The sequence below is a fragment of the Gadus chalcogrammus genome, chromosome 2, assembly GCF_026213295.1.
Source record: "Gadus chalcogrammus isolate NIFS_2021 chromosome 2, NIFS_Gcha_1.0, whole genome shotgun sequence".
NCBI lineage: Eukaryota > Metazoa > Chordata > Actinopteri > Gadiformes > Gadidae > Gadus > Gadus chalcogrammus.
In genome coordinates, this window is record NC_079413.1 from 4,883,497 (window position 1) to 4,908,001 (window position 24,505).

Here is a 24,505-nt window from a genome sequence, read left to right on the forward strand (position 1 = left end):
ATTTTTATTTAAATAAAGAAATACGGAATATATCAATATATCAATATACAACTAGTATTTGTTTGGCTGACTTGAGTTAACAGAAAAACATCAAATAAATCACGAGTTCTTCGACCTCTGACCGGAGACGGTTGTCATGTTGAAGTCAGATAGGCAGATGGACACGTCTCCCACCCGACTGACATCAAGGATCAAAGACTAACCAGAGTGAGCGAGAAGCAGTCAGTCAAAAATCCTTTATAGAGAAGAGAGCAAGGGAGAGAAGTTGACAGTAGAGCAGTCAATCAAAAATGAGTTATGATAGAGAGCGAAGGAGAGAGGGCATGTGGTGAGTATTTGGATGGAAGTGGCAGATAAAGAGTAGGAGGAGGAGGAGGAAAAAGGAGGTAACAAGCAGAATGATCTATCATTCGTCAAGTACAACCACTCCAGTGGGTATCTGTCCATGTGTCTCTAGTACAGAGCAGAGTTCATGCTCAGTAGGCAGGGAAGCCTTAGTATTATACATCTGTGTCGGATTATCTGCTGTAGGGTCTCTACGCCGGAGCTGGCGTTTAAGGTTCTGTGTCTCGGATTCAGAAAAGTGATGATGATGACGAACCAATGAACATATGGGCCAACCTCCTCAGCTAGTCAGTAATGAACCGGATGACATCTTTCCTGCTAGGTTTCCCCCTTCATTTATTACAGACTAGCTGATCCGTCCGCTGGCCTGAGGTGTAGGAGAGGGGCCCTGGGCTGTAGCTACGGTGACGTAGAGACCCACGGTGTAGCTACGGTGACGTAGAGACCCGCGGTGTAGCTACGGTGACGTAGAGAACCGCGGTGTAGCTACGGTGACGTAGAGACCCGCGGTGTAGCTACGGTGCATATTAAATATTACATTTAAACTTAAAAGGATACAGTATGCTGGCAGATGGACCTTTGGGGGTGGGGGGGCCCCTTTCGGCCAGGGACATGCTCATCGTTCTCACCCTCTCTCTGAGTTCCTCCGTCAGGGACAATCCCACAGAGTTCTGAAGCTTCAAGACACCAAAAGCACACACACACACACACACACAGGATTCTGTTGCAAAACATTTTTTTTTTTATATATATATATTCTTTGTGTGTATGTACCGGTATGTGTACTGTCAATGTGTGTGTGTACCTGTATGAGCAGGAGGTGTAGGGTGTGTTCTGCCTCCTGTCCAAGCTCCATGACGCTCTGTCCCTCCAGAACCTTCATCACCTGTCCAACCTCAGCCCCGCCCATTATGGCCCCGCCCCCTTGCTGAAGCAGCTTAACACACACACACACACACACACACACACACACACACACAGGTGCCAGATGTTAAAGCACATTATTTGTACACTGAAGCCCAAATCAACTCCAGATTGTCTGTCTTTCCTGGGTTGGATTCGACTAATTCAAACACACACACACACACACACACACCTATACAAACACAGACACACACACACACGCACACACAGGAAGTGGGGTCAGACCAGGCTGAGAAGGGTGAGTGAGGCAGGGTGCAGCAGGACTCTCTCTCCTGAGCTGAGCAGCGAATAGACAAGCAGACGGTTCCATGGCTGCTGCACCACATACTGGGCTGAGAGAGAGAGAGAGAGAGAGAGAGAGAGAGAGAGAGAGAGAGAGAGAGAGAGAGAGAGAGAGAGAGAGAGAGAGAGAGAGAGAGAGAGAGAGAGAGAGAGAGAGAGAGAGAGAGAGAGAGAGAGAGAGAGACAGAGACAGAGAGAGAGAGAGAGAACAGACGGAGAGAGAGAGAGAACAGACACAGAGAGAGAGAGAGAGAACAGACACACTGGGTAAAATATTCTGAATCCACCTCAGTTAAACACACGCACACACCTACACACACATACACACACCAGTAGTGGGACTGCGTCTCTGCAGGAAGTCCAGCAGTGCACGGAGACAGTTGACAGAAGCTCTCAGCAACACATCCTGCTTCTGGTAGAGAGACATAGACAACCAAATAGGACCAGAGAGAGGGAATCAATAGGACCAGAGAGAGAAAGAGAGAGATCGACAATCAATTATAACAGAGAGAGAGAAAGATGTAGACAACTAACAGGACCAGGGAGAAGGAGAGAGAGACATTGATAACTTTCCTGTGCTAAAATAGTCTTAGTCAAGTAAATATTCTGTGCCTTGGCATTGGAAACGTAAATGTCTCCCATGTCAATAAAGGCCTTTAAATTAGAATATGACAGAGCCAACAGAATCTTGAGATGTGTTCTTGATTGAGCCTCTTCACCCAGTAGGAAAGCCAACCTGAAGCACAAGTCCGTATAGGGCAGTGGCCAGGCTGCGTGCTCCGCGGGCCCCCAGTGGGTACAGGCAGCTGTCTGAGGCCTCTAGGGGCCGGGGGCCGGTCAGCCAGGTGCCTGTGGTCACACATACCAGGGGAGACCTCAGGTCCACTTCTAGGAGGGACTGGAGGAGCCTGAGAGAACTGGCTGGAAAGAGGAGAGGGAGGAGAGAGGAGAGGGAGGAGAGAGGAGAGGGAGGAGAGAGGAGAGAGGAGAGGGAGGAGAGAGGAGAGAGGCGAGGGAGGAGAGAGGAGAGGGAGGAGAGAGGAGAGAGGCGAGGGAGGAGAGAGGAGAGGGAGGAGAGAGGCGAGGGAGGAGAGAGGAGAGAGAGGAGAGAGGAGAGGGAGGAGAGAGGAGGAGAGAGGAGAGAGGAGAGGGAGGAGAGAGGCGAGGGAGGAGAGAGAGGAGAGAGGAGAGGGAAGAGAGAGGAGGGAGGAGAGAGAGGAGAGGGAGGAGAGAGGAGAGGGAGGAGAGAGGAGAGGGAGGAGAGAGGAGGAGAGGGGAGAGGGAAGAGGGAGGAGAGAGGAGAGGGAAGAGAGAGGAGAGGGAGGAGAGAGGAGAGGGAGGAGAGAGGAGAGGGAGGAGAGAGCAAGGAGAGAGGAGAGAGAGGAGAGGGAGGAGAGAGGAGAGGATGGAGAGAGAGAGAGAGGAGAGGGAGAAGAGAGGAGAGGGAGGATAGAGGAGAGGGAGGAGAGAGGAGAGGGAGGAGAGAGGAGGGAGGAGAGAGAGGAGAGGAGAGGGAGGAGAGAGGAGAGGGAGGGGAGAGAGGAGAGGGAAGAGAGAGGAGAGGGAGGAGGGAGGAGAGGGAGGAGAGAGGAGAGGGAGGAGACGGAGGAGAGAAGAGAGGGAGGAGAGAGGAGAGGGAGGAGAGAGGAGGGAGGAGAGAGGAGAGAGGAGAGGATGGAGAGAGGGAGGAGAGAGGAGGAGAGAGGAGGTGAGGAGTGAGGAGAGGGAGGAGAGAGGAGAGAGAGGAGAGAGGAGAGAGGAGAGAGGAGAGGATGGAGATGCAAGAGGAGAGAGGGGAAGATGCACCTTCCAGATGAACCGCTTTGCACTTTAGTCTGTAGACCATTAAACACAGTACTGTGTACATAGTATGTTTGCATTATATTGCATTCATTGTGTTACCTAGAAGAAGTGTGTCTGTGTTTCTTTTCTGAAAGACCAGCTGCTGGATTGGGCTTTCCAACCTCCAGATGATCCTCTTATGAACCTTCAATTACACAGAGTTAGAGAGAGGGAGAGGGAGAGGGAGAGGGAGAGAGAGAGAGAGAGAGGGGGAGGGGGAGGGGGAGGGGGAGAGGGAGAGAGAGAGGGAGAGAGAGAGAGAGAGAGAGAGAGAGAGAGAGAGAGAGAGAGAGAGAGAGAGAGAGAGAGAGAGATGATGGTGTTGCTAGGTAACAAAGTGAGTGGAGGGGTTTTTTGTGTGTTTCTTAGTGCGGTATAAATAAAATGTATTATTATTATTATTATGTAGCAAGTTGAGTAATGGTGTTGCCGGGTAACAATGTGAATGGAAGGGTTGCTTGGTAACAAGGCTACTGGTGGGGTTGCTTGGTACCAAAGTGAGACGAGGGGTTGCTATGTAACACTGTGAGTGATGGTGTTGCTAGGTAACAAGGTGAGTGGGGGGGTTACTAATAGGTAACAAGGTGAGGGATGGTATTGATGGTATCAAGGTGAGTGAAGGTGTTGCTAGGTAACAAGGTTTGTAAAGGGAGTTGCTAGGTAACCAGGTGAGCAGAGGGGTTGCTAGGTTACAAGGTGAGTGAAGGTGTTGCTAGGTAACAAGGTGGGGGGAGGGAGTTTCTAAATAACAAGGTGACTGGAGGTGTTATCCAGGTAACAAGGTTAGTGGAGACGTTGCTAGGTAACGAGGTGAGTCGTGGGGTTGCTTAACAACAAGGTGAGAGTGTACCTGTGATGAGTGAAGGTGTTGCAAGGTTACAAGGGATGACAGGAGCAGGCGAGAGCAGCACACCAGATCCGAGCAGGGGGATGTGGACAAGGAGGAGGAGGAGGAGGAGGAGATGACGGTCTGGATCTGCTCTATCAGCCCCGTGTTGGAGAGCAGCATGGACACAGCTGGGAGGATGAACACATGCTAACAACACCCTCAGAAGACAGACAGATAGCAAGACTGACAGGCAGGGAGACAGGCGGATGGACAGGCAGACTGTATGCCTCACCTCTGTCAGCAAGGTGTGTGGGACAGAGTGAAAGGTTACAGTAGAGGTAGTTGAGGGCAGGCAGCAGACTGTCTGAGCTGGTGGTCTTCACCCTCCCTACAAGGTTACTCACTAACACAAACACACACACACACGCATTTACAAGCTTTACCCAAAGTTAAGGTTCAGCTCTGTGTCCGCATGGGCCTACCGGTGAACTGTGATCTCACCACGGTAGAGCAGTTTGAACTGGAGGCCGTCCACATCGCCGTCTGAGAAGGAGGCGGCGTCCTGCACCACACACAGCAGCCGCAGCACCAGGGGGAGAGAGACTACCGCTACACACACACACAGAGACAGAGACAGAGACAGAGACAGAGACAGAGACAGAGACAGAGAGAGAGAGAGAGAGAGAGACTGCTCATGAGTGCAGACGGCAGTGGGCCAGTGGCCACTAAGAAATGTTTGCTGTAGGCAGGAGGAGTGTTGTCTCTAGGGTGAATCTCACAGGTGGTGGTGGTCCTGTGTTGGTCCTCCATGCTGGCCCTCTGCAGCGCTTGCAGCAGGGCTGGCCTCAGCAGGCCACTCAGAGCCTCCCCACAGAGCCCCCTGTCCCTCAACAGTACCTCCAGCACCCCCACCGCACGCTCTGCCAGGAGCACCTCGCCGGTACACACCATGTCCTGACCACGGACGGATGGACGGAGGGGGAGACGGGAGCACAGGCAGACAAGCAGACAGAGGTGAAGAGACAAACACACAGGCAGACAGACAGAGAGACAGTCCAACAGGGGGAGAGACCGACAGACAGGTGGAGTCAGTCAGACAGATATTGAAGAGTAAAGATGGTGAGCCGGAGGGACAGACAAGGTGAGGTAGTCAGACAGATATGGAGCATTAGGATGGTGAGGAGAGATAGACAGGTGGAGTCAGTCAGACAGGTATGGATCATTAGGATGCTGAGGAGAGACAGGCAGGTGGAGAGTCAGTCAGACAGATATGGATCATTAGGATGCTGAGGAGAGACAGGCAGGTGGAGAGTCAGTCAGACAGATATGGAGCATTAGGATGCTGAGGAGAGACAGGCAGGTGGAGAGTCAGTCAGACAGATATGGAGCATTAGGATGCTGAGGAGAGACAGGCAGGTGGAGAGTCAGTCAGACAGATATGGAGCATTAGGATGCTGAGGAGAGACAGGCAGGTGGAGAGTCAGTCAGACAGATATGGAGCATTAGGATGCTGAGGAGAGACAGGCAGGTGGAGAGTCAGTCAGACAGATATGGAGCATTAGGATGCTGAGGAGAGACAGGCAGGTGGAGAGTCAGTCAGACAGATATGGAGCATTAGGATGCTGAGGAGAGACAGGCAGGTGGAGAGTCAGTCAGACAGATATGGAGCATTAGGATGCTGAGGAGAGACAGGCAGGTGGAGAGTCAGTCAGACAGATATGGAGCATTAGGATGCTGAGGAGAGACAGGCAGGTGGAGAGTCAGTCAGACAGATATGGAGCATTAGGATGCTGAGGAGAGACAGGCAGGTGGAGAGTCAGTCAGACAGGTATTCGGACGGTACCAGCAGGGAGAGCACTGCGGCTGGGCGGTCTGTCATCAGAGACTGAAGCTCTCTGGTCTCCATGTCTGGCTGCTGCTCCATCACCTCCATCACCTCCTCCCCTGGGCCCTCCTCCACCTGCCCCTGATACCAGCAGATAACAGTGGCATAAGATACCAGTATACAGGACAGTACCAGTAACAATGGACCAATTCAAATCACATCTCTTCCATACCAAGGCATCTGCAAAAAACATATATAAATATACAGTATATTTATATTTTATATAATATATATAAAATAAATATATAGAATTATATATATTATGTACACTAATATATATTATAGATTAATATATATATATTATATATATATACTGTATATATATATGTATTACATATATATAAATCAGTGAAGGCTTCTCCAGTGAGGAGAGGGAGGAAGATCCTCCTTAACATTGTTGAGAATAAAAAAATTTAGATTGCCCAGACTACTAATGAATTAATGGCCTTAAATATGCCTACTTTAATGCCTTTGTATATGTAATGTTCATTTCCCTCGTTAGAAGGACATTAGCACCCCCTATCACCCATTGACAAATACTTCAGGGAGGAAGTTCATAGCGCATGGCTGCGCTATGAACCAATAAGCAGGAGTCCTGGCTGTGGAGCGGCCTGGAGGGAGGGGTTATCCCCTCAAGTCTACGCTACGAGGACCAACGAACCCGCTCAGTTGTATCGCTCGTTTCCACCGAGCGGTGCGCTACTGTTCGTTGCGGTACAGCGCGGCTCTGTTCGGTTACATTGGCGTTTCCGTAGCCCGCGGCCGGGCTGCCGTCCCTCAATCTTAATTGTCTTAACACCATGACCAACATTCTGAAACATCCATTTACATCCACATTTGCCTCAAACAATGTTAGGCTTACAGCCCATGCAAATAGTGGTGAAATAATGTTCTTGTTGTTCTTTTAATTGTTTGTTACTCTGACCATTCTGTTTGATAATGTGGAAAGGATGTTAGTGAATGATTCAGAGCATGATGCATTTTAAATGGCATCACTTTTGTTTTCTTCATGTTTCTTAAAACAATTGTAGCTGAAAATAAACATAGACAAATTACAACCAATAGCTTCAGTCATTTAGGGCAAAAATAGGCCCAATTCTAGGCCCAGATTTTTAAGTACAATGCTGCCACTGGTGGATTTGCATCAATTCACATAATTATCCCTCCCTGCTATTTTGTAGTTCCCCGACACAACCTGAAACAACTTGAGTCTCACATACTTATGCCACCATACGCCACTAACAGTGCAAGCAGGCCAATGGCAACCAAGCAGGCAGTCCTTCCTCCCTCACTTTAAACAACACCGGCCGCCACTGATATAAATATATATGTAATAAATAGAGCTATTCTCACCCCTGTGAGTGGTGGCTCTGGGGTCTGAGCCAGTGGTTCTGTGGTCTGGGATAGTGGTCTTGGTGGTGTGGTCTGGGGGCTCAGCCACAACTCCAGGACTCCCCTGCCCAGCCTCTGGGCCAGCTCTGGGTAGCGGTAGATGAAGTGGAGGAGGGGGGGGTGGTGTGTGTAGACGGCGGGGAGGCTGTCACACGACGGCAGGGCTTTGATCACCACGCCCAGCAGCGCCTGGTGGAGGTAACTTTATTAGTATGGTCCTTCATCACAGTGACAGTCTCAAAGGGCTTCAAAGGCCTCAAAGCCTACCCTAAGCACTTTAACGGCCCAGAGAAATATTAGCGGGGAGATTAATTTAGAAGGAAAGCAGAAGATGGACGATCGGGAGTTTGTGAGTGCTGAATGGGCAGATGTAATGCATAAACAAGAAGAAGGTTTCCCCCAACCGAGTTCTCCGCAAAGAATGTAATAGTTGCGGGTCACACACCCGACAAGCAACTGGGACACAACTAGTGGGAGTGTCCACCCAGATGTATGATGGGTAGATCATTATACCAGTTGGTACGGCCCACTGGCTAGAATGGTAGGTCCAGCAAACATCTGGGTGGGCTCTCCCACCTGTGATGTCACTAAAGGGATGATTAGGGATTTGTAACGGCCAAACAGGTAAAGTAGTGGCCCTTTAATAGTAGACATCGCTGTGTTCATTAGAAAAACAGTGTGGGGGGAGGTGTTGAGTGTGTGTGTGCGCGTGCGTGCTTGTGTGTGTTTATATGTATCTGTGTGTGTGTGTGTGTGTGTGCATGCGTGCGTGTGTGTGTCTTTATATGTATCTGTGTGTGTGTGTGTGTGCATGCGTGCTTGTGTGTATTTATATGTATCTGTGTGTGTGTATGAGCTTTTGCTACCTGGTCCAGGGGGGGGCTGTTGTTGTGAGTAGCGGCCAGCAGGTAAAGGGCACATCTGAGCAGGGGGTGGGGCATGGGGCGGTCTCCCCGCTCCTGGATGGACCGCAGTAGGGACAACACACTTGAGAACACAGAGGGATCTGGGAGGAGCCTGGACACACACACACACACACACACACGCTTTAGTTAATTTGTCATCTATGTAACATCAGGTACCTTTTGTTAGCATCATGCTATCAAGTATAGTGGTACCTGGGTTAGCATCATGCTACCAGGTATCATGCTCTCAGGTCCCTGTGTTAGCATTATTCTATCAGGTACCTATGAAGCGTAATGCTATCAGATATCATACCTGTGTTAGCATCAAGCTATGCACTACCTCTGTAAGCATCACGCTGCCAGGTGTCATGACACGTGACCATCAGGACACGAGGTGCCTCACCTGTCCCCTTGCTCCATGGCTAGCGTGAGGATGACGAGCAGGCAGTGCTGCGGGGCCCAGGGCCCAGTAGTGTCAGGGTGGTCAGGGGCCACGGCTAGCAGCAAGGGCCACTCTGACACCCGGCAGCATAGCCTGGGTAGACCCCGGAGCAGCAACGCCTCCAGCTCCTCCAGGTCTGGAACAGAAGCAAACCAACAGGAAACCCGCTGACCCAGTGTGCTGATCTGACCCTCTCCTCTCTCTCTCTCTCTCTCTCTCTCTCTCTCTCTCTCTCTCTCTCTCTCTCTCTCTCTCTCTCTCTCTCTCTCTCTCTCTCTCTCTCTCTCTCTCTCTCTCTCTCTCTCTCTCTCTCTCTCTCTCTCTCTCTCTCTCTCTCTCTCTCTCTCTCGGCTGGGATTAGACTCGGTATCTGTTTCACGACAGTTTCATTAGTACGGAAAAGGTTCATCTAGTCTAACTTGATAGAATATCTTAAACGTTACTGTAACTGTGATTACGGGTAATACTAATGAAACTAATCTTATATGTTCATGCAAACAGACTAGTGTTCATTAGTTTGTTGGTCGAAGCACGTCAAAGGTACAAACCAATGAACACTAGTCTGTTTACATGAACATATAAGATTAGTTTCATTAGTATTACCCGTAATCACAGTTACAATCGCTTTTCTGAAATTTGAAATGATGTATGGTGATAAAAACGATCCACTACTCCAAAGCGCTTGGTCATTTATAAGTTGTTGAGAGATAATACATTCCTGCATTGATTGACCCATGGCTGTATAGATTTTAATAAAAAAAATCCAACTCAAATGAAGTATCAGAAATGTAGTATAGAGGAGTAGGCAACAGGGGGCGCTGATGTGAAGGACAGAGCTGTGGGCTATAAGAACAGCGCTTTGCTTTCAGTCGGCACTTCATTCGGACTGGGTTCCTCCCTAGGGACTGCAGTTGAAGCAAGTCACGCTAATGGCAACCATGGTCCTGAAAGGCTTCACGGACCTTCTCTAGATGGCTACATTACAACCAGAGATAAATCAAAGATCATTGGTGTCATGGAAAATATCTTAATGTAATTTACAGAAAAACAGGGACAGGAAGTGAGGTTGCAATTAAACACTGCAGAGAAAAACTGTTCGCATGAAGAGGCAAACATCAAGCAACAAGAGAACAGAAAAAAGACAGCCGAGAGGGAGGAAACAAACAAGAGAAGCAAAGGAAAGAATGGAGATGATAAGGATCTGGGAGAGAGAGTGACTGTTGACAGAGAGCAAGAGTCAAAGAGAGAGAGAGAGAGAGAGAGAGAGAGAGAGAGAGAGAGAGAGAGAGAGAGAGAGAGAGAGAGAGAGAGAGAGAGAGAGAGAGAGAGAGAGAGAGAGAGAGAGAGAGAGAGAGAGAGAATTAGAGAGTGGAGAAGTGATAGGGTGAGAAAGGGGGGGAGAGAGAGACAGAGAGGAGTGAGTGAGAAAGAGAGAGCGAGGCTGGGGGAGAGAGAGGAGAAGACACCTGGCAGCATTGAGGAGACCGTGCTACCTGTACCCATAAGTATCTGATGACAGGTTGCATCCTTATGAAATGAACAGTGAGTGTGAATACCGTTGTGCCGCGAAGCTTGGATAGACTGAGACAGCAGACACATGCTGAGCTTCAGTATAAATCCACAGCATGACTCCTCCAGAGCTGGATTTCTGAGGACACGGGACACACTGTCTATTGGTATATGAGGACCCAAGACTCGCCTTCGCTCCACTGCTATCAGATGACACAAGACACACTGTAGCTCTACTGGTATCTGAGGACACACTGTAGCTCTACTGGTATCTGAGGACACACTGTAGCTCTACTGGTATCTGAGGACACACTGTAGCTCTACTGGTATCTGAGGACAAACGATACCAGTAGAGCTAACCCTAACCCACACGCGCACACACACACAAACACACATACACACACACAAACACACACAGACAAACACACACACGCACACACACACACAGACACACACACACACACACACACACACACACACACACACACACACACAGAAAAACACACACACACACACACGCTCGTTATGTGGTTACCTGTTTCCTACACACAGGAGAGCTTTGTGTTCCAGAGCTAATCTGTAGAAACCTGAGGATGCTGGAGGGAGAAAGAGAGGGAACACAAGAAGAGGAGGGCCAATCAATCCTACAGCACTGATGTAGGGGGGGAATGGAGCGCTAACAGTCAGTGTTAACAGTCTGCATTTACAGATAGTGCTAACAGTCAGCACTAACAGTCAGTGCTAACAGATGTCTAACAGTGAGTGCTTACACTGTTAACATTCATTGTTAACAGCCAGTGCTACAGTCAGTGCTAACCGTCCTTGCTAACGGTCCTTTTCTAAACCCCCCCTGCTAGACTTCCTGCCTCAGTGCTGTAGGTTTGAATTTGTGACATGATGTAGTGTCTGTGATGTCCCCACAACCCAGAATGTGGTCTGCAGGCTTCAGGCTTGAAGAGGAAGCCCAAAGCCAAAACCAACTACAGTCATACTGAACGTCTCGATTAGTTCACCCTAGGTCACTCTAAATAACACTGTCATCATTATCAAGCTGTCACTATCAATCTATAAATATTAGGGCTTGGCAAGTTAACGCGTTAAATACACAATCATATTTTAATGCAATTAATACAAATTTACACATTACCGCACATTCTATATTATTATTTTTTTTAACTTTGATTTTGAAAGGTTTTGCCCACAGAATGTCAACATTCATATCAGAAATCATTTTTGTTTTCAGGTCAACTTACTTAACATTCAATTACACTTGCAGTAAGTGACTGCCGATTAATTCTGCCCAAATAAATATCAATCCATCATTATCAATCTATCAATATCAAGCCGTCATTATCAATCTATCATTTTTTATCTGTCATTATACATTTAGCATTATCAAGCTTCATTACATGCCGTCATTATCAATATGTCATTATAAATGTCATAATCAATCTATCATTATCATCTATCATTATAAAGCTGTCATTATCAATCTATCATTCATTATCAATCTTTCATTGTCAAGCTGATATTATCAATCTATTAATATCAATCTTTGTATGCATCAAAGATTGAACCAGTTTTCAGGGGGCAACACATTAAAGACACTACCTGTTTTTGTGTGTGTGTGTGTGTGTGTGTGTGTGTGTGTGTGTGTGTGTGTGTGTGTGTGTGTGTGTGTGTGTGTGTGTGTGTGTGTGTGTGTGTGTGTGTGTGTGTGTGTGTGGCCTGCTCCTAGGTAGAGTTGTTATTACCGAGTTTCGAGGCGAAGAGGTTCATGACAGGGGACATGGCGGGGGTGAGCAGGGTAAACTGGGAGGACAGGATGAGGTAGAAACTCTGCAGCATTTGGACGTTAGGAGCTCGCTCACACACCCTCTGTCACACACACACACACACACACACACACACACACACACACACACACACACACACACACACACACACACACACACACACACACACACACACACACACACACACACACAAACAGGCATGAAATGTGGGATTCAAAAAGCCTTCAGTGAAGCCTCATTTGTTTATTCAAACGTAAATGCTCCTTAGTCCCTAGACCGCTGTTTGGAGCTCCTCATTGAAGTAGTGCTTACAGTGACAGTAGGGATGCAGACTGTGTCGCAGCAGTGTAGCAGACACACACACATTGACTGCAGCGAGTCCCCTGCTGCGTTCTGATTGGTTGGAGCCATGAAGACATTCTCCTTTAGCAATGGATCTGATACACACTGCTCTGCTAACCTGAAAAACACACATGCACGCGCACACGCACACGCACACACACACACACACAAACACAGCCGCACACACATACACAGTTGGAAATAGATGTATCCATGTAGATAGGTATGTACAGATGTGTACAGGTGTATACAGATGTACAAAGGTACATACACAGGTGAATGCAGGCAAGTACATGTTTATACAGTTATATCCAGCAAAATACAGGTGTTTACAAGTTAGCCCAGGTGATAACAGGTGTATCAAGCAAAATACAGTGGTTGATAGGGGAATATAGGGTTAAGACCGGTGCATCAAGCTAAATACAGAGGATTACAGGTGAGTAGAGGTGTATCCAGTTGAATAGAGGCGTTTACAGGTTAGTGCAGGTGAATACATGTGTACCTAGCTAAATACAGGTAAGTACTGCTGAATACAGGTGTATCCAGTTAAATACAGCTGTTTACAATACAGGCGAATGTAGGTGTGTACATGTGTTTACAGGTGAGTAAAGGTGTTGAGCTGACCTGCAGGCTGCCTGGATGCATATTAGGGCCTGGAGAAGAAATGCCCCCGATCGGGAGACCCGGGAGCTGGGGTCTCCACTCTTCACACTCCACTGGAGGAGGAGAAGAGATGAAAAGAGAAATAGGGAGGGGGATAGGAGGAGAAAAGAGGAGGGAGGGTTACCCAGCTATTGAAAGAGATGCAGGAATACCTCGAACCCCAAACACACAAACTCACAGCGCTTCGTGGATGAGAATCCAAAGGTAGGTCAGTACATCTGTTACTGACAGCTTTGATCAGCTTCTCTATGGACCTGAACTGAACTGGACGGGACTGGTGGTGCAGCCTGGAACACAGAGAGACAGAGAGGGAGAGGGAGAGACAGATGAATGGGAAGGGTAAGACAGGTAGAAGTGCATTGTATTTTGATGTGTCCTAGCGTTTGACCACAGCAGTGGTGGGTGTTGATGATGGTGTTTTGGTGTGTTCTAGTGATGGATCACAGCGGTGGTGGGGGTTGATGATGGTGTTTTGGTGTGTTCTAGTGATGGATCAGAGAGGCGGTGTTTATTTTGTGTGCAGGGTCACCTGAGAAGGGAGGAGCCAGCACTGGCAGCCTGCAGGGCCACCAGCAGACAGGGGGCGGAGACACCAGAGACCACTGCTTCACACACTGCTTCGAACCCTGGACCACTGGGGAAGAGCCGTACCCCTTCTGGCTGCCTACACACACATACACAAACCCGCACAGACGGACACAAAGTACGCACGCAAACACGGGCGGGCACACACACACACAAACGCACACACACAATATATTGCAATACTTACGATGAATAGAGACAACTGCTAGAGGTATAATTGAATGGTCACCCAAGCAGAGAAAATCTGTCAACAAACACCCATGACCTCTCACTCTGTTTAACACCTATGTTAGACTGTTGTCACAACACACGCACACATTCAAACAGATACACACACACGCTTGTCCTTACACACATATGCACAGACATTTGCACAGACGCACACACACACACAAACACAAAAACACAATAATACATGAACTAGTCGACCATGTTGTCTCTCACATACCAACATACTTTCACCAGCTCAGCATTTCTAAGGCCAGGGTCATGTGAACACTCCAGATCATTAGTAAAAGGGTGTTTTCCCAATTTTCCCCACTTTGCACTATGCAGCCCAGTGAACCCTCACACACTCTCTAGGTTTCTTTATTGGGACATAGGTAGCTGGCAGGTGTGTTGTGGGGACCCAACCTGTCCAGGATCTCAGTAAGCAGCAGTAGGCCATGGGTCTGCACCTCTAGGTTAGTCAGCCTGAGGGCTTCCTTCAGACTGCGTACCAGGGCCTCGATACCTGAAACACACACAGGTCACGGATGCTTAAGACATTTTTTGCAAGTCCCAGTCAAGTCTCAAGTCTTTGGTCTCACGTCAAAGTCCAGTCTTAAGTCTGTGCGTGAGTGAATGTGTGTGTGTGTGTGTGTGTGTGTGTGTGTGTGTGTGTGTGTGTGTGTGTGTGTTAGGGATGGGCAAAATGATTCTTTTCCGGGAACTAGTTCTTTCAGTTCAGTTCACTATAACGATTCGTTTATTTGATTCGTTCATTTTGATTCGTTCGTTACGTCAGATTACATCTTAAAAAAAACTAAAAATAAAAAAACTTTTTTTTATATATATATATTTTTTTAATTGGTCGTGGGTCCGGATAGGACCGTCAACACCGCAGTCCGCCGTTTGGAGATGCCTGCTATATAGTATGTCGAACGTCCCACCAATATTTATACCACTTGCTTACTCTCTATATTTCATTCATGGTTTTACATTTATAATTTTATTTTACTTTACATTTAATTCTTCATTGTTCAGGCATTACAGAACTTGCATGGTCATAAATAAAAAATACGAACTGCAGTTTAATTTCTTTCTTTGTTCTTAAATTGACGTAGAATGGAGCAAAGACTCCTGGGATTGGGAAATGTGTTTATCCAATAAACAGATGGAGGTCAAGTCTATTTTCGAAGAAATGTAGGGGGATATATGAGTCGAATGGTATGACCCAAGATACGTCAGAGAGAGAAAGTGCGCATATTCGACGGTACCGCCTTGTCATTGGTTTACCCAGGTGCGATTCCAACACCATTGCTACCTCTCATTGGCTGAATCTTTGAGGAAGTTGTAGACTCAATCAATATAAGTCGCGGGGAGACGGAGCTCTGTTCGTTTGTATATTTTATTTACGTGACCATATGTTTGGTTGATGTTAAAAAAAAAGAATCAAAGAACCAGTTCTTCTTGTTTTGGGGAACCAGTTCTTGTCGTTCACGTTCGGGATTCGTTCTTTGTAACGAATCAGTCGCGACCGACACATCCCTAGTGTGTGTGTGTGTTAGGGGTGTAACGGTACACAAAAGTCACGGTTCGGTACGTACCTCGGTTTTTAAGTCACGGTACGGTACGATACGGTACGGTTAATAGTTAAGGGGAATTAAAAAAAAAAAAAAAGCGGCAATGAAAACACCAATAAACTTTGTTATGGCATTTCAGTTTCTGAATTCCCAGTGAGCTGGGTTTGTACAGCTCGCTTTTTTTTTCACAGCAACGGTGATAGTAACACCTGGATGGCGCCTTTTCAAATGCGTGTGCATGTTAAAGTGCTGTAAGAAGACACAGGGAGCCCTATCCATTGCCGGACAGCCTGTCGGAGACCCTCTCCCTAGCTTACGTGCACATCCAATATTTTTAACTATGCGTCGAAACCATGGACCTATTGGTCGACGCAATGGAGACGGCAAGGGCTGTGATTGGTCCTCTAACAAAATAATTTCCTGAATCACTTCTTCGGTTTGACTTTGTACCTTAATTACTTTGTACATTGTTTACTTTGCACCAGGACCAATAAAACACCAAATAAGATTTGAAAAGCTTTGGAAGTGTATTTACTACACTGCTTAAATGGTTTGTAACATACATAGGCCTACTGTATAAGATATATCGGGCGGCCAATTGCATTGCGTATCCGACATCCCGACGGAGAGCTGCTGAAGGGATTACGGAGTCGGAGTAGCCGACTCGCCGAGCACAGCAGGACCGAGAAAAAAAATAAAATAATAGTTTCACTTCTGACACCAATTTAGTGACCTCGCCGGTGACATAATGATGTCGAGTCATTAGTAGTTGAAGGTAGTTTTAATGAACCAAAACCAGGTCACTGAAACCCGTAACGTCATTACCAACGGCAGAAAACCGACCCAAAACAAACCCCGGTTACCCCGGCAACCCCCAACACGGTCTCACTCGCGTGCAGGCCCCCACCCTCCTGTTCTCCCAAGGCCCTCCCCCAGCTGACCTAATGATTCGCCCCCACGCTGATTGACAAGAAGAACATTACAATACATGCACATAGAACAACTGGCATAACGGACAACGAAATATAATGCAACACATAACACGCAAACTATTTAACTGTCCCAGGGTCGCTACATTACTTTGGCTAAACGGTCCGGGTGGAACTCCGACTTCAAGTTTTAAATTCCGTATTCAAAACAAGCCTTTACATTCACCATATTAACGCTATGTACGCCACATTTACGAACCGCGGTAAACCTCTGTAACCGCACCGAAGTGCCTGTACCGTGACGGTTCGGTACAAATACGTGTACCGTTACACCCCTAGTGTGTGTGTGTGTGTGTGTGTGTGTGTGTGTGTGTGTGTGTGTGTGTGTGTGTGTGCATGTGTATGTGTGTGTGCATGTGTATAGGTGTGGGAACATACTGTGGGTGTGTTAGTCTGGTGACTGACCGTAGACAGAGTGACAGTGTGAGTAGAACAGAGGGTCTTTGCAGAGCAGCAGCAGACAGTTGTAGAGCGACCAGAGCAGAACCTCTGATCTGGTGCTGGACACGCGCTCAAAAAGGAACTCTGGAACACATTCACATGATGTACTATCTCTGTAGAGCACATTCACATGATGTACTATCTCTATAGAGCACATTCACATGATGTACTATCTCCATAGAGCACATTCACATGATGTACTATCTCTATAGAGCACATTCACATGATGTACTATCTCTATAGAGCACATTCACATGATGTACTATCTCAAAAGAACACTATGCTAATATATACTATATCTATTAATTAGGGCTGGGCAAGTTAACGCGTTAATTACGCGTTAACGCAAACTTATTTTTAACGCAATTAATACTAATTGACGCGTTAACGCACTTTATCTTTTTTCTCTACAATTGCAGTAAGTAACCTGTTTACAATTCTCAAATCTGTGGTTTTCCGTAAATTGCATATTCAACCAACACTTAGTGAGTCAATTTACCTCCTTCGAGATCACTTCGTCTAGTTTTTGCTTATTAAGCACATTTGGTATGAATGATCATGTGTCATTCCATTTGATAATCTCATTTTTTTCAATTGGAGTGGATTTAAAATAGAATTTTAAAAGTGATTAATCTATATCAAAATCTATAGATATATTAAATATTATACATACACACACATACATACATAGATATATATAGATATACAGAAGATATGTTGTTTTAGCTGCCCCAATAGAGACTGTATGCATTGACGCTGTTGTCAGCCTTACTTGTGTTGCTTTTGATAAAGTGTCTGTCAATGTTTAAGTGTGTGTGTGTGTGTGTGTGTGTGTGTGTGTGTGTGTGTGTGTGTGTGTGTGTGTGTGTGTGTGTGTGTGTGTGTGTGTGTGTGTGTGTGTGTGTGTGTGTGTGTGGCCTGCTCCTAGGTATAGTTGTTATTACCGAGTTTCGAGGCGAAGAGGTGTGTGTGTGTGTGTTTGCCTCACCTGGCAGGTCAGCTAGGATAAAGGGGGGGCAGTACTGGCTGGGAGAGTGCACGAGGACGGCCACCATGCAGTGAGCACTGGCCACCTGCAACAGCTCATCCCCACTCAGCAGCAGCTGGGGATGAGTCGGCATCACAGGTTTAACCCAGCGTTTAAAGCACACCACTTCAGGTAATCCCCCAATTTTACCATATCAACTCGGTTTAACCCATCGGTTAGACTGCAGCTCCACAGGTTAACCTGAATATAGACTGCTGCACCACCCCAGGATTAACCCATTAAGCACTTGAAACTCGAGATACACCCAGCGTTTTGATTGCACCAACTCAGTAGAAACTTAGCCTCAACCCTCGGTTAGACCCCACAAACTCAGGTTTTACCTAGTGTTGTAGTGTTGTAGTGGTTTCATGGGGTTGTTCTGGTGTCTATTGGTTTCATGGTGATGTTTTGGTGTTGTAGTGGTGTCATGGTGTTGTAGTGGTTTCATGGTGTTGTATTGACGTTGTAGTGGGGTCATGGTGTTGTAGTGGTCTCATAGTGTTGTATAGAACTCGTAAGTCCGCCCCTTCCGGTAGACCCCCATTGGACCTTTGAGATCGTAAAATATGAATGGGTTTCAATGGAGAGAAAGTAATTATTTTCTGGTCCCAGTCTTTATATGGGCCAACACCAATATGTTGTATTGGTGCTGCAGTGGTTTCATGGTGTAGACCTGTATAGTGATGCCATCCCTTGGCGCCATCATATCCACAGGGCTGTGACTTCCTGTTCCCTGTGCGTTGTATTTTTTTGTGTTATTCGTGTACACAGTTGGTTCATGTACACAAACAATGAGTCAAATGACAAGGCCCAAACAGACCTCTTCTGTGACGGGACAGATGGATAAATAAGTATTGCTTTGTATTGGCTTGTTGTGAGGGCCATAGAAACTCACTGGGCCTGCAAGAGAAGGCTTCTTCCACGCCATGATGCATTGGCATTGCGTGGTTATATTGTTATACCTTCCTGTGAAGCATAGGCGTAACGCCTGTAATGGTTTACGTTACCGTAAGGGTATGGTTTGGTTACGGCAATGGTGAGAACTTGGGAGGGAGCAGTCATGCATCACAGGAATGTGCTCTTTTAGTCACAACTGTACATAGCAACACTACCCTAGAGTGTTTTGCGCTAGAGTGCTAGAGGATGTAAACTGTACTTTGAATCGAGCCGATCATCATGACGACCAGTAACAGGAATTAACGTTCTGCATCTCTTTCCCACGCACTGGCACATATGCTTCTCCCCGGGTCAGATAAACAGAGGTAATTCTCTGTGGTTCCATCTGAAAGGCCGAGCTAATCTAGGATCAGACTGTTTTCTTACTGCTATCATCAGAGAGAGAGAGAGAGAGAGAGAGAGAGAGAGAGAGAGAGAGAGAGAGAGAGAGAGAGAGAGAGAGAGAGAGAGAGAGAGAGAGAGAGAGAGAGAGAGAGAGAGAGAGAGAGAGAGAGAGAGAGAGAGATATTGAGATATTGAGAGTGAAAAGAGAGAGATGGTGAGAGATATTGATAGAAAGACAGAGAGACCCAGACAGATAGACAGAGAGACAAAGTCAGAGAGTGAGAGAACCAGAGACAGAGACACACAGAGAGAGACACAGAGAGGAGGGAGAGAGAGACAGAGAGGAGGGAGAGAGAGACAGAGAGAGACATAGAGGAGGGAGGGAGAGAGAGAGCTTGACTGAGAGAGATATTGATAAAGAAAGAGAGAAAGATGGTGAGATATATTGACAGAAAGACAGAGAGACCCAGACAGACTGACAGACACAAAGTCAGAGAAGAACGAGAGACAGACAGAGACACACAGAGAGACAGAGAGAGAGACAGAGAGACAGAGACACACAGAGAGAGAGAGAGACAGAGACAGAGAGACAGAGAGACAGAGACACACAGAGAGAGAGAGAGACAGAGACAGAGACAGAGACAGAGAGAGAGAGAGAGAGAGAGAGAGAGAGAGAGAGAGAGAGAGAGAGAGAGTTACAGACAAAGAGAAGGATGGACAGAGACAGACATACTAAGAGATAGCGCGAAAGAGTGATAGGGAGAAAGAGCAGGATGTTTGCAGTCGGGTAACCTTTTTGAGGATGAGTGGAAGGAGCCGTTGATCAGGAGAGGGCTCCGTCTCTGGGTCCTGGTTGTCTCTGGTGTTGCTGAGGTTCTGCTCGGGCCTGGGGGGAGCAGCCTGGCTGTTCATTAGACATGACACAGCCTCCCTGGACTGCACTAGCTGCTTCAGTAGGCCTGCATAACCCGGAGCAGGACCATAAACAAGACATTTCAGATTAGATGCTCATTCGTGTATCCTCTCTCTAGAGATGAGGGGCCCCTAGCTCTAAATATGAAGGGGCCCTCTCTCTAGAAATGATTGGCCCCTAGCACGAGATGACGGCCCCTAGCTTTAGAGCTGATGGGCCCCTAGCACGAGATGATGGCCCCTAGCTTTAGAGATTATGGGCCCCTAGCACGAGATGATGGCCCCTCGCTTTAGAGATGACGAGCCCCTAGCTTTAGAGATGATGGGCCCCTAGCACGAGATGATGGCCCCTCGCTTTAGAAATTATGGGCCCCTTGCTCAAGATGATGGCCCCTAGCTTTAGAGATGACGAGCCCCTAGCTTTAGAGATGACGAGCCCCTAGCACGAGATGCTGGCCCCTAGCTTTAGAGATGACGAGCCCCTAGCTTTAGACTAACCCAGACAGTTGAGAGTGAGTTCTGGTGTGCAGGCGTCGCCGAGGGTCTGCAGCAGAGTGCTGCACAGGCGATCACGGAGGGCAGGGGGCGGGGACAAGGCTGCGGCCATGGCAGCCGGCGAGGTCCCGCCCAGCAGCACGTGCCACAGGTAGAAGAGGGAGGCCTTGAGCCCCGGGTCAGGGTGCAGCAGGGCCGAACACAGGCCCTCCAGGAAGGGCACTGGGAGAGAGGGGAGGGTCTGAATCAATGAAACTCCTGACACCACAACAATAAGGAGAGAGACTCTGCATTCACTACAAGCTCTCTCTCCCTCTCCCTCTCCCTCCTTCGATATCTTTATGGTAAACTCACCTCAACGCTCTCTAAGGGAAGGACAGAGGGAGGGGGGGAGACAGTGAGGGAGTGAGGAAGGGAGGAAGAGATAGGGATGGAGAAAGAGGAAGGGAGATCAGGGAGCAAGAGAGAGAGAGGGTCAGAGCAATAAAAAGCACGAAAGCAGGAGAGAGAGACGGATAAGGAGGGAGAGAGGAAAGGAGAAGGAGAGGGAAGAAAGATGGAGAGAATGAGAGGGCAGAGAGGCAGGGAGAGCAGGAGGGTGTGAAGGGAGACAGATAGACAGAGACCCGGGTCCAGATAAATGATAGGACTATGAAGATAGGACTATGAACGAGAAAGAGAAACAGGGGCGGTGGTGGGAGGCAGAGAGGGAATGAGACATTTGGAACGGTAAAAAAAAAGGTTTGTTTGCCATGAAAATAACGATCGGGAGTAGAGACATTGGATGGGGCTTTATGTGCTAGGGTGGGGGGAGGGGGATTTATTTACTGTAAATAGCTCCACAGCCCGTTGTTGAGTGACGGGCCACCACCAGTGAAGACAATCAATAGTAGGGCCTGCAACCTCCATCTCCACCACCACCTGCCCCTATCACCCGCCCCCGTCACTACCTCCACCATTCCCCCCGTACTGGGACAACAGAGCAGTAAGAGATACAGGGGGTATCTCACCATACTGAGCCAGTAGGAGAACTGCCAGGTCGGGGAGGGCCTCCACCATCTTGCCCAGGAAGGTGAAGGTAGGCAGGAGGCTCTGCCCACATCGGTGGTCACATAGCTGGAGGTCAGACCACAGTGTTAGAACTTACTCTGTAGTAATAATACTAACCCTACTGTTGTATTACTAGTACTAACCCTACTGTAATATTACTCACTCTACTATTGTATTAATACTAATCATACTGTGGTATTACTACTATCCCTACTGAAGTAATAAGGAGGTAGTAAGCTGTTGTTATGATTGCAAGGCAAATAACAGGTGGAGGCTGCAGCCCAGATTGTCTGTGGCTGCAGCCAGACTTTGAGGCAAACACCCCCCCCCAGTAGACTGCCAGCATCAATGCAAAGGGTACCAAGCGATGGCATAAGCGGTTTCTAGGTCCTTATAGGTACTTTTCTATGAACAGCCTCACCCTCAAGGTGACACCCACCCTGTTTACTAAACATTGCTGGCTATCAACCGTCAACAGCTACAAGTCTCTGGCATATAGTTTTACATATGTCACTGTGTTTAAATATGTGGGTTTGCTTGTATAGGTGTGTGTGTTTCATACCTATTTGTGTGTGTCTGTTAGGGGTGGGAAAAAATAATCGATTCTTCGATGCATCGTGATTCTCTCTAGAGCGATTCCGTCTCGATGTAGATACATTTATAAACTTAATTTTTAATTTAAAAATAGAGGGGGATGCTTTTAGTAATTATAAAATTATTTAATTTATCATCAGTGTGTATTATTGGCCAATCTGATTTGTCTTGACACGATTGCGATTCAGCCTACGCATAGCATGCACGCAAACTCACAGCCGGACACAAGAACTACTTCTAAATCAAGAGCAGCTTTTTCTTTAATGACATAGAAAAGAACGATTAGAAAGAAAAGAAAACGGAGAAAAAAGTATGTATTTATGAAAATCACGCATGGCAATGTACGTAAAAAAAGTGTTGCATCGATATGTATCGATAATCGTTTTGGAATCGAATCGTTGACCTCATAATCGGAATCGAATCGTGAGGTGCCAAGAGATTCCCACCACTAGTGTCTGTATGTGTGGATTTCTCACCTAAGTGTGTGTGTGTGTGTGGGTGGGTGTGGGTGTTTGTGTGTGTGTGCGGTGTGTGTGTGTGTGTGTCATGATTGTGTCTCACCTGTGTCTGTATGTCCTCCAGAATGTGGTGGACATAACGGTCACTTTTTAGCTCGAGAAGAAGTTGAACCAACACTGTGCGACCACACACACACATGGGAAAACATGTTAGTGAAAAAAGTGAAGGAAAACACTGTATTGGTCAACAGGTCAGGTCCTGCTCCTTTAAGACAATAAGACAAAAATTATGGGACTATGTGATACCTTGGATGACCTGCTCCAGGGCAGCTGGGTCCTTCATGGTCCGCAGCATCCCTGGGGAGAGAACCAGAACAGACCCTATAAACCGACCTTTTACCTAGAGAATCAGGAAAACAAACCCTGTAAACCCACCTGGAACACCATCTAGAGAACCAGGACAACAGACCCTGTAAACCCACCTGACAAACCACCTAGAGAACCAGGACAACAAACCCTGTAAACCCACCTGGAACACCATCTAGAGAACCAGGACAACCAACTCTGTAAACTGTAAACCAATCTGACACCAACAACATCACTTTCCCACCAAATTAGCAGTGGTTCCCGAACCGGTCATCGCTGAACATTTGTGATACCTAGCTAACCAGCACAAATTTCCACCAGTTTCGAGCAGTGCACACCTGTAAGTAAACAGTAATACACGCTTTTCGCGAAACGGAAATACCTACTGGCACCTAGAACCCAATATAACCAAGCTCTGGAGCCAGGGTAAGAGCATTTGAGCTAATTAAGAAAGTTGCAATAACCAAAAATACTAAGACACTTCATCTTTAGATCACAAAGTGTTCATCCATCCATAGGTCGTCTGGTTCTTATCTTACATAACCACTAAGGAAACGTACCAAGAAGTGAGGCTGTGAAGTGGAGGCATACTCGGTGGTCTTGCTGGAGCAGGGCGCCAAGAGCTCCAGGAGAACATATCAGCGCCCCACTGATACCGGACAGAGCCACACACTTCCTCACAGACTGCATGGACAGGACATACAAATACACGGAATATTACAATTAACCCCCCTGTATAAGGTTGTGTCACATCACATATGTGGAAACAAAGGAAAGATAAATTATTGAATGACTTAACAAGTTTATAAATATAGATATAGTTTATTTAGTAATGGACAAAACCTACCGAGATTTCTTTACTCTCCATCATTTCGATAACACAGGCTACACACAGCAGTACCCCCCCTCCGTCCTGAGGTCCCAGCCGACCCGTCCACTTTGGGTCGTGTCTGAAGTGGAACTTGTCATAAACGACATCAACGGACGCCATCCTGGCCTCTGATCTCAATACTAGGAGCGGTTTACTTCAAAAATCACAAACTTTTACTCAATACTTAAGCAGCAGCTATCACTTGAAAATCAGAACAATTAAACGCAATGCTAAAGGAGCAAGTGACACTTTAAAATAAAACGTAACGTCACTACCGTAAGGTTAACAGCTGTCACTTTAGCAGTCAAGCTAACTTTATAGCCTTCTGAGGCCGCCTAGCAAGTTCAATTGACTCAAAATATAACCGTTTTGTCCCCAAAAGCAAGTTACAAGTATCATATCTCGAATAACCTATGTAAAATGTAAATTAACAACATTTCAAATATCTGATTATTTCACTGATTAACTCTGAAGCTGTGAAAAAGAGATTGAATTC

The 24,505-nt window shown here is 47.0% G+C and overlaps 1 protein-coding gene across 1 annotated transcript; it reads right to left on the minus strand.

The window, feature by feature from the left end:
* Window positions 1-24,505, minus strand: LOC130404055 (meiosis inhibitor protein 1-like). The gene is made up of 32 exons (XM_056608653.1): window positions 23,986-24,505; window positions 23,699-23,822; window positions 23,079-23,129; window positions 22,876-22,949; window positions 21,681-21,786; window positions 20,674-20,892; window positions 20,056-20,222; window positions 17,944-18,058; window positions 16,920-17,039; window positions 14,375-14,474; window positions 13,686-13,820; window positions 13,335-13,443; window positions 13,118-13,209; window positions 12,464-12,611; window positions 12,110-12,233; window positions 10,891-10,951; window positions 10,403-10,494; window positions 8,808-8,982; window positions 8,366-8,516; window positions 7,461-7,688; window positions 6,066-6,188; window positions 5,002-5,176; window positions 4,724-4,831; window positions 4,515-4,625; window positions 4,244-4,410; window positions 3,454-3,538; window positions 2,288-2,472; window positions 1,882-1,963; window positions 1,495-1,601; window positions 1,151-1,282; window positions 904-1,022; window positions 1-178 (listed from the first exon to the last, which is right to left on the minus strand). The coding sequence occupies exons 1-32, from the start codon at window positions 24,127-24,129 to the stop codon at window positions 100-102; spliced, it is 4,008 nt and encodes a 1,335-aa protein (XP_056464628.1). The 5' UTR covers window positions 24,130-24,505; the 3' UTR covers window positions 1-99.